The sequence below is a fragment of the Physeter macrocephalus genome, chromosome 3 (genome assembly GCF_002837175.3).
Source record: "Physeter macrocephalus isolate SW-GA chromosome 3, ASM283717v5, whole genome shotgun sequence".
NCBI classification, from domain to species: domain Eukaryota; kingdom Metazoa; phylum Chordata; class Mammalia; order Artiodactyla; family Physeteridae; genus Physeter; species Physeter macrocephalus.
In genome coordinates, this window is record NC_041216.1 from 11,222,809 (window position 1) to 11,235,330 (window position 12,522).

The 12,522-nt window shown below is 38.4% G+C and overlaps 1 protein-coding gene across 17 annotated transcripts in view; it reads left to right on the forward strand.

The window, feature by feature from the left end:
- PUM1 (pumilio RNA binding family member 1) overlaps positions 1-12,522 on the forward strand; it is a 128,130-nt gene that overhangs the window by 92,123 nt on the left and 23,485 nt on the right. For 12 of the 17 annotated variants that reach the window (XM_007128473.4, XM_028487001.2, XM_007128475.4 and 9 more), the window contains 3 exons: positions 621-764; positions 1,594-1,890; positions 2,967-3,203. In XM_007128473.4, the coding sequence (XP_007128535.1) occupies positions 621-764; positions 1,594-1,890; positions 2,967-3,203 (678 nt within the window). The remainder of the gene's footprint in view (positions 1-620; positions 765-1,593; positions 1,891-2,966; positions 3,204-12,522) is intronic. The other 5 variants (XM_007128478.4, XM_007128484.3, XM_028487012.2 and 2 more) reach the window with 3 other exon arrangements.

Consider the following 12,522-nt stretch of genomic DNA (forward strand, 5'->3'; position numbering starts at 1 on the left):
CATCATGCATGTTGTTAATTACTAAGCATTTATGTTTTATCACGAAGTCACCTGTAATTTCTCTTATGGCTCAATAGGATTTGAAGATTCCATCTCATAGAATATTGAAAGACCCTGTTAATTGAAGCCTGTCTAGGTTTTGCCTGCTAACTTGTAGGATATTTGTGCTTAGATTGTGTGGTATGAAAGTTCTTTGATTGTTGGAATCATTTGTACCTACTCTTGTATAGTCAAGAAAACATAAAAAAAATTGTCAGTGTATGGTTGCTGGTGATAACTGTGATTAGCACTTTTAAGAGCACAGGTATTCCTTGTCCCACCGAATTCCCTAACACTTGGTGGATAATAAATAACACTACCCCTTATTGTGCCAGGTAGCATGTTACGTCTTTCACACTCATTTTTAAATCTTAACAAGAACTTTGTGAGGCTGGTATTATTATTATCCTCATGAGGATACCCAGAGATTCAGGGTTGTACAGGTACCTTAAGTGGCGAAGCCAGGATCCCCATGCTGAGTTTGTAACTATCTATCAATAAGATATGCTGGTGCCCAGGAGACATTTGTTAGTTTCATATGTACTTATCTGTTTCATGTGTACTTAACTTAATATTCTCAGGTTATCCAGTCTTGGCTCCTGCTGCTTACTATGACCAAACTGGTGCCCTTGTGGTGAATGCAGGAGCGAGAAACGGCCTTGGAGCTCCTGTTCGACTTGTAGCTCCTGCCCCAGTCATCATTAGCTCCTCAGCCGCACAAGCAGGTGAGCTTACGTCTTAGTAGACTCGCTCAGATCTAAAAGGGGCAATGGACGATATTCTTAAACTGTGTTGAAATATACTTTTACATTCTCAGTGTAGGAATTCTACCCTGTAATTTTTCAAAGAGAGAATCAGAAGCAGCAAGTGACCTCAATAGATTCTGATTCTGTTGACAGCATGTACCAGCTGGTTAGCAGCAAGGACCTGCTCTACTGTGAGCATAGGAAGTTGGATTACTCATACGAAATGGCACTGTTGGCAGAAGTCTAAGGCTAATTTCACTTCATATCGTGAAATTCATATCGTTATTTTAAGATGATGTAGTATTTGTTTTTGTTTTTTGCTTGAGGGGGTGCGGCAATAGGTTTTTATTTTAAGTCATATGTATTATAAATTTGGAAACAACAGTGGGGACATCTAGGGGAGAGCAACATCCTCAAGTGTCCTAGGAATTTGAGGGACTTCAGTATTTGGTTCTGGAAAAAAATGTCCTTAATGTAGATATTTGTAGAACTTGAGATTTTAGGAAGTAGTTGTATTTGAAATGAGTACTTTTTGATATCCATTTCTATTTTAAACTATAGCCTCTTTAAAGCTGTCGATACAGTGAACTTGGCTTCAATGGTATTTTGACTTTGAATTGAAAGTAGAAATAGAAAATAGAAGCTTCAGATGAAGGGATCAAAGACAGATTTGTATAGTTCTTTACAAGGTTTGTGTCTGCTTTGAAAAAATATGGCAACATTAAAAGGTTTTCAAAAGAATAACAATGTAGTTTGGAAATGTGGCCAATCTCTTTCATAGCCAAATGGTTTGCTTTCTTCTACATAGCTGTTGCAGCGGCTGCAGCTTCAGCAAATGGAGCAGCCGGTGGTCTTGCTGGAACAACAAATGGACCATTTCGCCCTTTAGGAACTCAGCAGCCTCAGCCCCAGCCCCAGCAGCAGCCCAGTAACAACCTGGCATCCAGCTCTTTCTATGGCAACAACTCTCTGAGCAGCAATTCACAGAGCAGCTCCCTCTTCTCCCAGGGCTCTGCCCAGCCTGCCAACACATCCTTGGGATTTGGAAGTAGCAGTTCTCTCGGCGCCACTCTGGGATCAGCCCTTGGAGGGTTTGGAACAGCAGGTAGAAATCAGACTGATGTGCTGTTGAAACTGAATTTTAATTATTTTTACAATCTTTATGGAACACTGACAATGCATGGAACCCTGGACAGATACCACAGGCAGATCTGGACCGAGCCCCGTGGGAACCCAGCTGTTCCACATGTGTTTGAGATAATGGACTATTCAAGTCACACATTTGGGGCCTATTTCAGGTTTACACTCACGTTGCTACGTATTTATACTCTCAAAGTCAGTTTGTTTCAAGGATTAGAAAATCTGGGGAGATATTTGCAGGCATTGGGAAGAATGTGGAGGGAATTATACAAATGTGGATGTTAAAAACCAAGGGAGGAGGACTTACCAAAGATCACAGGGTAGTGTACTACACAATCTGCAGGCCTTAAAGAGTCATGAGTTTTCTCCAGTCTCTTGAGAAGAATTAAGGTGGATATTATGGAAAAGTGGGAGGAAGGAATTAAACTGAGATATTTTAAATGTTTTGATGGGAGAAAAAAGCAGGAAAGTAGTAAGGTAAACAAATGGGATAATTGTAGTGTTTGTAAAACAATGTGATCTCAAAACAGAAGGGTTTATTTGAGAGAAAGTGTCTTAAGTTGGAGCTGGGGGCTAGCAATAACTCTTGATTGAGCCCTTTGAGAAACCAGGCTTTCATATGTAAGTCTTGGGTAGTGGGGCAGTACCCCATTCACAAATCTTTTTTCTACTCCATTTTTCTACTAGAACCTTTGGGTTGATGAAAGGCATTCTTTCTAGCCCATTTTCTTTCACCTTTCCCATAACTTATGTGGCCATCAGAGGATTTTAACCCACCCTCACCCCCATAATATGAGACACAAAAGGAAGGAAAATTTAGCATACGTGTGATGGTTTGAAAAAGAGTTTCATGTTAACCTGAGCCATGTCCTCTTTATTACTTTACCTGCCCCTAGAACTGCCACATGAACAGTTAGGCTGTCTCTGCTGACAAATTTGCGGTGGTAAGGAGTCTGGATCAAAGTGTTAGGAACAGGTCACTGGGCTTGTTCTTCGAAGAACAGGCCTGTTCTTATCTGCATTGTTTTAATTCCATTTTAGTTGCAAACTCCAACACTGGCAGTGGCTCCCGCCGTGACTCCCTGACTGGCAGCAGTGACCTTTATAAGAGGACATCGAGCAGCTTGACCCCCATTGGACACAGTTTTTATAACGGCCTTAGCTTTTCCTCCTCTCCTGGACCCGTGGGCATGCCTCTCCCTAGTCAGGGACCAGGACATTCACAGACACCACCTCCTTCCCTCTCTTCACATGGATCCTCTTCAAGCTTAAACCTGGGTAAGAACCATTACTCTAACACCACCTTGAACTCTAGAAATCTCTTGCCACTGATGACATTAGAAATACTTTGCATAAGCAAAGGACAATCCCTTTATCCTAAGACGTGTCCTGGGTGTTCTGTGCCTTCCTGAAGGTACCTCATGTTATTTAGGCTGTACCTAGATAGCACAGCAGTTTGGGATTTATTCAAGTTTGGGTGCCTCCCCTGTATATTCACTTCAGCTTTAGTATGAACATCTTTGGCTACATGTGAGAATCTTTCAATATAAACACAGTACAGATTCATTTTAAGTAAAGCTGGAAAATAGAGACAAAGAGTGTATTAACCTCGTATCACCACTGAAATATCACCACAATTAATACTTAGCCTTGTTTTTCAGACTCCCCTCCCCTCCCCCATGTATATGTTTAATATCTTACTTTCTCACATAAAGCATTTTGTTTTAAAAATTTTGTCAGATTCTTAAAAAAAATTTGTATATACATTCTTAAACTACATAGTATGCTAATGAGTATAGATGTATATTTCCCAGTTATATGTTTAGCTTGTTATATGTGTGGGGTTTAAAAAAATGTTACCATTTAGATCCTGGAAAATGAGGAGGGAAAAGAGGATACTAAGCAGGCAGCTACAAGAATGAAAAGAAACTTGTATTAACAATTTGGGTGGCAAATGTTTAAATCTTTCAAGAGATGGAAGATGGTACACACTCCCTTCCTCTAGTTATTTATCGAGTTTGGATTTTGAAGTACTGATTTATTTCTTAGATGGGGAAAGTTGAGGCATAGAAGTACAGTGACCATATAATTTATCATGCAACCCAGGATGGTTTTGAGAGTTAATCGGGTTGCTGTTAATAATTACTCTGTGATGACAGGCCTGAATCAGTACTGTCCTGGGAAATACCATGTATGGCCACTTTGCTGGAAGATTCTGATTTTTAAAATCTTCTATTTATTATTATTATTATTTTTAAATTAAAACTTTATTTTTTAGAGCAGTTTTAGGCTCATAGCAAAATTGAGGGGAGAGTACAGAGATTTCCCTTACACCCTCCGACCCACACATGCATAGCTTCTCCCATTATCAACATCCCCCACTAGAGTGGTACCTTGGTTACAATTGATGAACCTACATTGATACATCATTATCATCCCAAGTCCATAGTTTACATGGACCTTTTTTTTTTTGTTTTTAACTGGCAAGATTAAAAGTGGCTTTCTGGACTCAGAAATGAGGACTGACTAAAAATGAATAGTGTACTTTTATTTGGAAAGACAAAGACTGGGAAATGATTATAAAAATCAAAAAAAGTCTTGAAGGGGACAGGATAATATAGTTATTATTCTAGAACTAAGAGTGCTATCTCTGAGTTTGAGAGATGAGTTTTAAGGCAGAACTAGGTATGTATGTATGTACATAGACATGTGAGAGAGAGAGAGTGTATGTGTGTATCCTGAGATTTCACATGATAAGAACTGTAGTTGTAAAGCTCACTGTCTCATGTTGTATATGGACATTACTTAAGAAAAGTTGTAGGGACGTTCCAGATTGGTAAGTCCATATTGGATAGATAAGGAATAGGGTATATTGCACAACAGTGTTTCCTTGTGACAGGATGCCTGGCTTTAAAGAATGAGGGTTAATGCAGACTTATAAGGGAGAGATGAAAGTCCCAGTCTAGTATGTAGATGGAAGGTACTAACATTTATGGAATAGCTATTAGTGGCTACTATTAACGGTTTTGGGTGCTGTACATATCACTCTGGAAGATATGGTATTATGTCTATGATACAGAAGTGAGGAAACTTGAGTTAAATATCTTGCTAGGTCTTCTCATATCTGAATGGATTTAGAGTCAAAACCTTTTTGACTCCAAAGCATGCAATGTCAGTGTATATCCTGTCACGTAATGTGCCCAGGATAGCTTTTAAACCAGTGCATTATCAGATCCAGAAATCTTACCCTTTAATTCCTTGGTTTAAACAGTTGAACTGTGTCAACATATACTGAGTAGTAAACAAATTAAATCTGCACAGAGTTTTTTGTAAAGAGCCAGATAGTAGATATTTTAGGCTTGCAGGTCAGATGGTCTATGTAGTCAGTGTTCAGCTCTGCTGTAGAAGTGTGAAAGCAGCCACAGGCAAAATGTAAAAGAATGTGCAGCTATCTTTCAATAAAACTTTATTTACAAAAATAGGTGGCAGGCCAGATTTGTCCTGTGGACTGTATCAACCTCTGAACCAAATGCTATGGCTCTTGGTGTTTGAAAATGGAGCTGGAAACATTACTTGCATGCATGGTGCCTTTCCTCTTTCCAATATATCAACAATTTAATAAAATACTTCCTTCTCCTTAATTTACGTTTCCCCTGTGGAGAAGGAACTAACTATTGGTGCGAGTTATTTCTTATTTTAAAGACTCTTGCTGTCTGCCTGGTTTTATTTTTAACATACCTTCCCTTAAAAATATTTTTACTTTGTTTAAGCACTTTAGATGTATGTATTTCCATTGGACTTCCATTGCTGCATGTACCACGTTAATCATACATGCCATTCCTGAGAAACTGTGTCGTGATTGGTAGTGCTTTGCCTCAGCTCAGTCTGTTTCCTTGAGAAAAGGGTTCGTGTATGCTTTAGTCTTAACCATTACAAAGTGATCACCTCAATAAGTCTATTTACCATTTGTCACCAAGGAATGTAACATTTCTTTACCAAATATATATTGGGCCATTCCTAATATAGCTTCTACTATTAATACTACACTGCTGCCACTGGCTATCAGTTCTTGGATCACTAACAACCATACTAAGTAAGCATTCATTCATTGTGTTCATTCATTATGTTAAATACTCAGGTAACTCTGCTCTACACAGGGAAACTTAAACTCAGCATGGTTTAATGACTTTCATGATACCCCATAGCTAGTAAGTGTTTGCGTGCACACTCCAGCCTATATCTCTGTTATCCCAGTGTGGATCTTTTCTCCGTGATATCATTTTCACACTTCCTCCCAGTAGACAGACATGTGTTAGGGTACTCTAAAAAACATCAGTGCCTGCATAGTTATTTTTCTCACTATTTATTCAACAATCACTTGTTGAGTGCCTACTGTATACTCTTCAATGCTTTTTTCATTACTTGTTTAAAGATCAAACTTCTATTTCTTTTTAAAAATTAATTTATTTATTTTTGGCTGTGTTGGCTCTTTGTTGCAGCACACGGCCTTTCTCTAGTTGCAGCGAGCGGGGGCTACTCTTCGTTGTGGTGCACGGGCTTCTCGCTGTGGCTCGTGGGCTCTAGAGAGCAGGCTCAGTAGTTGTGGCTCACGGGCTTAGTTGCTCCGCGGCATGAGGGATCTTCCCAGACCAGGGCTCGAACCTGTGTCCCCTGCATTGACAGGCAGATTCTTAACCACTGCACTACCAGGGAAGTCCCCAAACTTCTGTTTTTAAAAAACAACTTTATTGAGTTGTATCTTACATATCATGAAATTCACCCATCTCAAGTGTACAATTCAATGATTTTTAGTAACTTTCTGTATTATGCAACTATTAGCATAAGTCAGTTTGGTAATATTTTCATCCCCTCTGTAAGATTCCTCTTGACCATTTACAGTTAATCCCCATTCACACCCTTAGTCCCAGTCAACCACTGATCTATTTTCTGTTTTTTTTTTTTTTTTTTTTTTTTGGAGTGGGGAGCGGGCGTGCTTGCGTGCGGCTTGCAGTTCCCCGACCCAGGATCGAACCTGTGCCCCCTGCAATGGCATCGTGGAGTTCTAACCACTGGACCGCCAGGGAATTCCCTACTTTCTGCTTTTAAATTTGCCTTTTCTGGACATTTCATATAAATGCAGCCATATAGTATGTGACCTCTTTTGTTTGCCTTCTTTATCTTCAAATGTTTTTGAGATTTCATCCATGATGTAGTATGTGTCAGCAGTTTGTTCTGTTTTATTGCTGAATTGTCTTCCATTTTATGGATATATACCACGTTTTGTCTAACTACTCACAGCTGAAGGATGTTTGTTGGTTACAGTTTTTGGCTATTAGAAATAATGCTGCTATGAACATTTGCATGCAAGTTTTTCTGTGGACACAGTTTTTCATTTCTCTAGGCGCAGAATTGCTGAATTGTATGTACGTTTTATGTTAAACTTTTGGAGAAACTCAAACTGTTTTCCAGTTTGGTGCATCATTTACATTCCCACCAGCAATGTACAAGGGATTCCAATTTCTTTACATCCTCGCCAACATTTGTTCTTATTTTTCTTATATAATATAGCGATTCTAGGAGGCATGAAATGGTTATGTCATTGTGGTTTTAATTTGCATTTCCCTAATGACTAATGTATAGCATCTTTTTATGTGCTTATTACCATTTGTTTATCTTTGGTGAAATGTCTGCTCATATTTTTTGCCCATTTTTGGATGTGTGTTGTTTGTCATTATTATTATAGAGTTGTAAGAGTTGTTTATATATTCTGGATATGACTCCTTTATCAGATACGTGTTTTGCATATACATGTTTTCTTCTGGTATTTGGCTTGTCTTTTTATTTTTATGCTACCCTTTTATTTTGTTTGGTTTGGTTTTCTGTTTGTTTGTTTTTGTTTGGTTTTTTTTTGGCCGTTCTGCATGGCCTGCGGGATCTTATTTCCTGAACCAGGGATCGAACCCGCACCCCCTGCAGTGACAGTGTGGAGTCTTAACCACTGGACCGCCAGGGAAGTCCCATCTTTTTATTTTTATTTATTTATTTTTATTTTTAAATGGTTGTTTTTGAAGTGCAGTAGTTTTAATTTTGATGAGGTCCAGTTTATCGTGCTTTCTGGTATAGAAATCTTTGCCCAACTCAAGGTCTTAAAGATTTTCTCCTATGTTTTGTTCTAAAAATTTTATTGTTTTAGCTCTTAAAGTCTTTGATCTATTTTGAATTAATTTTGTGTATTGCATGAGGTGATGGTTCATCTTTTTGCATGCACCATTTTCCCCAGCAAAGTTTTGAAATTTTTAGTGTGTAGGTCTTAAATGTCTTTTGTTAAACTAGTTAGTGTATATTTTATTTTTCTTGAATGGAATTCTAGTTTTGTTTTGGATTGTTTGTTGCTTGCAAGCATTTAGTTTTATCATCATGGTAGAATTCCTATCTTCTTAAAATAAATTCTTCCTGTCCTTTAAATTCAAGGTTGTATGTGCCCTTAGTCCTTTAAGAAAAGCAAGGATCAAACAAAATGGTTTTCTCTGTGCCTGCCTGAATTGCAGTAGCTGTTTCTAATTTATTGTTCAGTAACCCGTATTAATTTCCAGTTGTTTACTAGTCATGTGTGCCCCTTTAGGCACTTCTCTGTTCTAAATGTAAATGTAGTGTTTTGTGACACCTGGTTCTCTGAAGGTGACTTGTCATCTGTAAAACTAACGAAGAGAAAATTAACTTAGTTAGGATTCAGTATTACGCACTAAAGACAGTTACTCTTAGGCTTATTTTTATTTAGGGCTACCTGGCTGTGATATTAGGGAGTGGATTAGGGAGAACTTATTTGATAAACATTTTGGTGAGCAGCATTGCCTCCGCCTGTAATAAATACAGAGCCAGATGTTGGGGACCTTTGGAATTTTTCTTTAAAAGGCAAAGAAGGCAGGGCTTTGCCCATTAGGCATCTACTAAATCTCTGAGTACAGAAAGCAAAACAAGATGAATGAAAACATTCCACATAGCAAGAGGATGGAATACTGGATGGCTAGAAATACTAGAAAACCCTTTGTATAAAGTAACTGAAGCACATCTTAATTTAGCATGGTATACTTTTGTCCGTCCATTTACTTTTAATCTGTATGTGTCTTTATTTTTAAAGTGTTTCTTGTAGACAGCATATAGTTGGATTACATTTTTTTAAATAAATTTATTTATTTTATTTATTTATTTTTGGCTGCGTTGGGTGTTAGTTGCTGTGCATGGGCTTTCTCTAGTTGTGGCGAGCGGGGGCTACTCTTCCTTGTGGTGTGTGGGCTTTTCATTGTGGTGGCTTCTCTTGTTGCAGAGCACAGGCTCTAGGCACGCGGGCTTCAGTAGTTGTGACACAAGGGCTCAGTAGTCATGGCTCGCGGGCTCTAGAGCGCAGGCTCAGTAGCTGCGGCTCACAGGCTTAGTTGCTATGCGGCATGTGGGATCTTCCCAGACCAGGGCTCGAACCCATGTCCCCTGCATTGGCAGGTGGATTCTTAACCACTGCGCCACCAGGGAAGTCCCTGGACTACATTTTTTGATCCACTCTGACAGTCTCTTTAATTGGTTCATTTAGACCATTGACATTCAAAGTGATTGTTGATATAGTTGGGTTAATATTTACCATATCTGTTGTTTTCTTTTTTTTTTTTTTCTTTGTTTCTGTCTTCTGCTCTTTTTCTGCCTTTTGTGGTTTTAATTGAGCATTTTATATGATTCCATTTTATTTCCTTTCTTAACCTATCAGTTACACTACTTCCTTTTTTTTTTTTAATTTTTTTTAGTGTTGCCCTAGGATCATTATACATTTACAGTTAATCCAGGTCCACTTTTCAGATAAGACTGTACGACTTCACATGTAGTGTGAGGACCTTAAAATAACAAAATAATCTTAACCTTTTCCTCCCATCCTTTGTGTCATTGCTGTCATTCATTTCAGCTATATAAAGCATGTGTGTATATATATGTATATGATATAAACATAAGCATACATAATTGAATACATTGTTGCTATTATTTGAACAAACTGTTGTCAGATCAATGAAGAATAAGGTAAATAAAAGTTTTTATTTTACTTATTCCTTTTTTGATGCTCTTCCTTTCATTATATAGATCAGTTTCTGGCCTGTATTATTTATACTTCTCTCTGAAGAACTTCTTTTGACATTTCGTGCAAGTCACATCTACTGGCAGCAAATTTCATCAATTTTTGTTTGCCTGAGAAAGTCTTTATTTCTCCTTCACTTGTGAAGGATAATTTTGCAGGATACAGAATTTCTAGGTTGGTGGGTTTTTTCCTCTCAAGACTTACAGTCTTCTCTTCTTGCTTGCATACTTTTTGAGGAGAAGTCGGATGTAATTCTTATCTTTGCTCCTCTGTAGGTGGGGGGTTTTCCCCCCTGTGGCTTCTTTCAGTATTTTTTCTTTATCTTTGATTTTCTATAATTTGAAAATGATAGTTGGAGGAGTAGTTTTTTTGGTCTTTATCTTGCTTGGTGTTCCCTGCACTTTCTGGATCTGCTGTTTGGTGTCTGGCATTAGAGAAATCCTTAGTCATTATTGTTTCAGATATTCCCTCTGTTCCTTTCTCTCCTCCTTCTCCTTCTGGTATTCCAGTTATGTGTATGTTACACCTTTATAGTAGTTGCCCCACAGTCCTTGGATTTTGTTTTTCCCCAGTCTTTGTTCTCTTTCCTTTTTGGTTTTTGAGGAATCTATTGATAGATCCTCTAGCTTAGAGATTCTTTCCTCATCTGTGTCCAGTTTGTTAATAAGCCCGTCAGAGGCATTATTCGTTTTGGTTATAGTGGTTTTTGTCTCTAATATTTCTGTTTGGTTCTTTCTTAGGATTTCCATCTCTCTGCTTACATTGCCTGTCTGTTCTTGCATGCTGTCTACTTTATCCTTTAGAGTCCTTAGCATATTAATCATAATTGTTTTAAATTCCCAGTCTGATAATTTCAACATCCCTGCCATGTATGTTCCTGATGTGTGTTCTTACTCTTCAAATTTTATTTTTTGCCTTTTGATATGCCTTGCAGTTTATCTTTGATAGCCATGCCTGGTACATCGAGCGAAAGGAACTGCTGTAAATAGGTTTTTGGAATGTGGTGGTGAGGTGTGGGGGGAGGGGAAATGTTCTATAGACCTATGATTAGGTCTCAGTCCTCTAGTGAGCCTGTGCCTCTGGACTGTCAGCTTCACAAGTGTTTCTTAGTTTTTTTCCTCCTCCCTTTAGTGGAACAGGATAGTTTGAGTAGAGGCTGGAGTTGTGTACTTCAGGGTCATCCACACTGAGCCTCTTAATTTGTCAGTCACAGTTCAGGTTTTCCTAGTCTGGTACTGGTTCAAGCAGTGGTGTCCACTTGAGTCTCTGGTCTGGTTAGCTGTGATGACCTGTATGTCTGTCTCTCTAGTCTTGGGGACAGTGGTTTGCTCTGTCTTCCTCTCTCTTGTGGATCTAAGAAGAATTGTTGATTTTTCAGCTTTTTGCTTGTTGTTAGGGTGGAATGGTGACTTCCACGCTCCTTACATGTGGAGCGGGAAACCTGCACATATACAACACATTTAAGCCTTTGATTTCTGTGAAAATGTTGTCATAGGACAGAGCTCTATGAAATCCACCACTGTCAAAATATTATAGAAAAACTTTGTGAAATCACTAGGAGGCTCCCTTAAAGAGCCTACATGAAATGTTCCTTTTAAAATGGCGTTAAAATTCAAACACTTTCAGGGCCCATGTCCAGGGGATAGTAATTTGGGTATTAGCACATGTAAGTGTGTAAACTGTAGTGAACTGGAAAACACCTTTCTGCATATTCCCCATATAAAGGAGCTGCAGTCCACAAATAATGATGGTCTACTATTTGCCAGGTACCTTTCGAAAAACAACCAGAAAACCACATTTTTAAGCAAAAATTTACTTTAACCATTGGTTTAATGTTTAAAGAAAATTATTTGGCCTGAGCAAAATATTCCTGTTGACTGTTAGTTTGCCATTTATAATATAGTACCTGGAGAAATTTATTTTCTTTTTCAGATTTGTATACTTCCTTTCTCAATAATAAAAGCCGTGTGTGTATACGTGTGTCTGTGTATCCTGTCTGGCATCCAAGGACACCAAAGCCAAAAATCAAAACTTCAGGGCAGGTGTATAAATCTACCCAGTAGTCACTCCAGCCCTTTATGTTATGGATTAGTCAGTATGCTTTTGGCCACAGTAACAGAAAATCCAACTAATAGTGGCTTAAACAATAAGTGCATTTGTTGGCTCGTATAACTGGAAGTATAGGGGTAGGGCAGTGCTCAGGGTTGGTTCCTGTCATTCAGTCTTGTCATCATGGACCTGGCCACCTTCCATGTTTATTTTTTTAAAGTGAAAGAGAGTTTATTTAGAGAGAGACACATTCCATAGGTAGGATGCTGTTGTCTCCTACCTTGCATGTTAATTTGGATGTTTGTCAGGCCTTTTAAGAGTTTGTTTCTCTGTTGATATGTTACTTTTCCCTAGGTGCCTTTGTTAGTGACCAGGTTCTTAACCTTTAAATTGTTTTCAAAGCTTTGTATGTTCATGCTGTTCCTTCTTCTT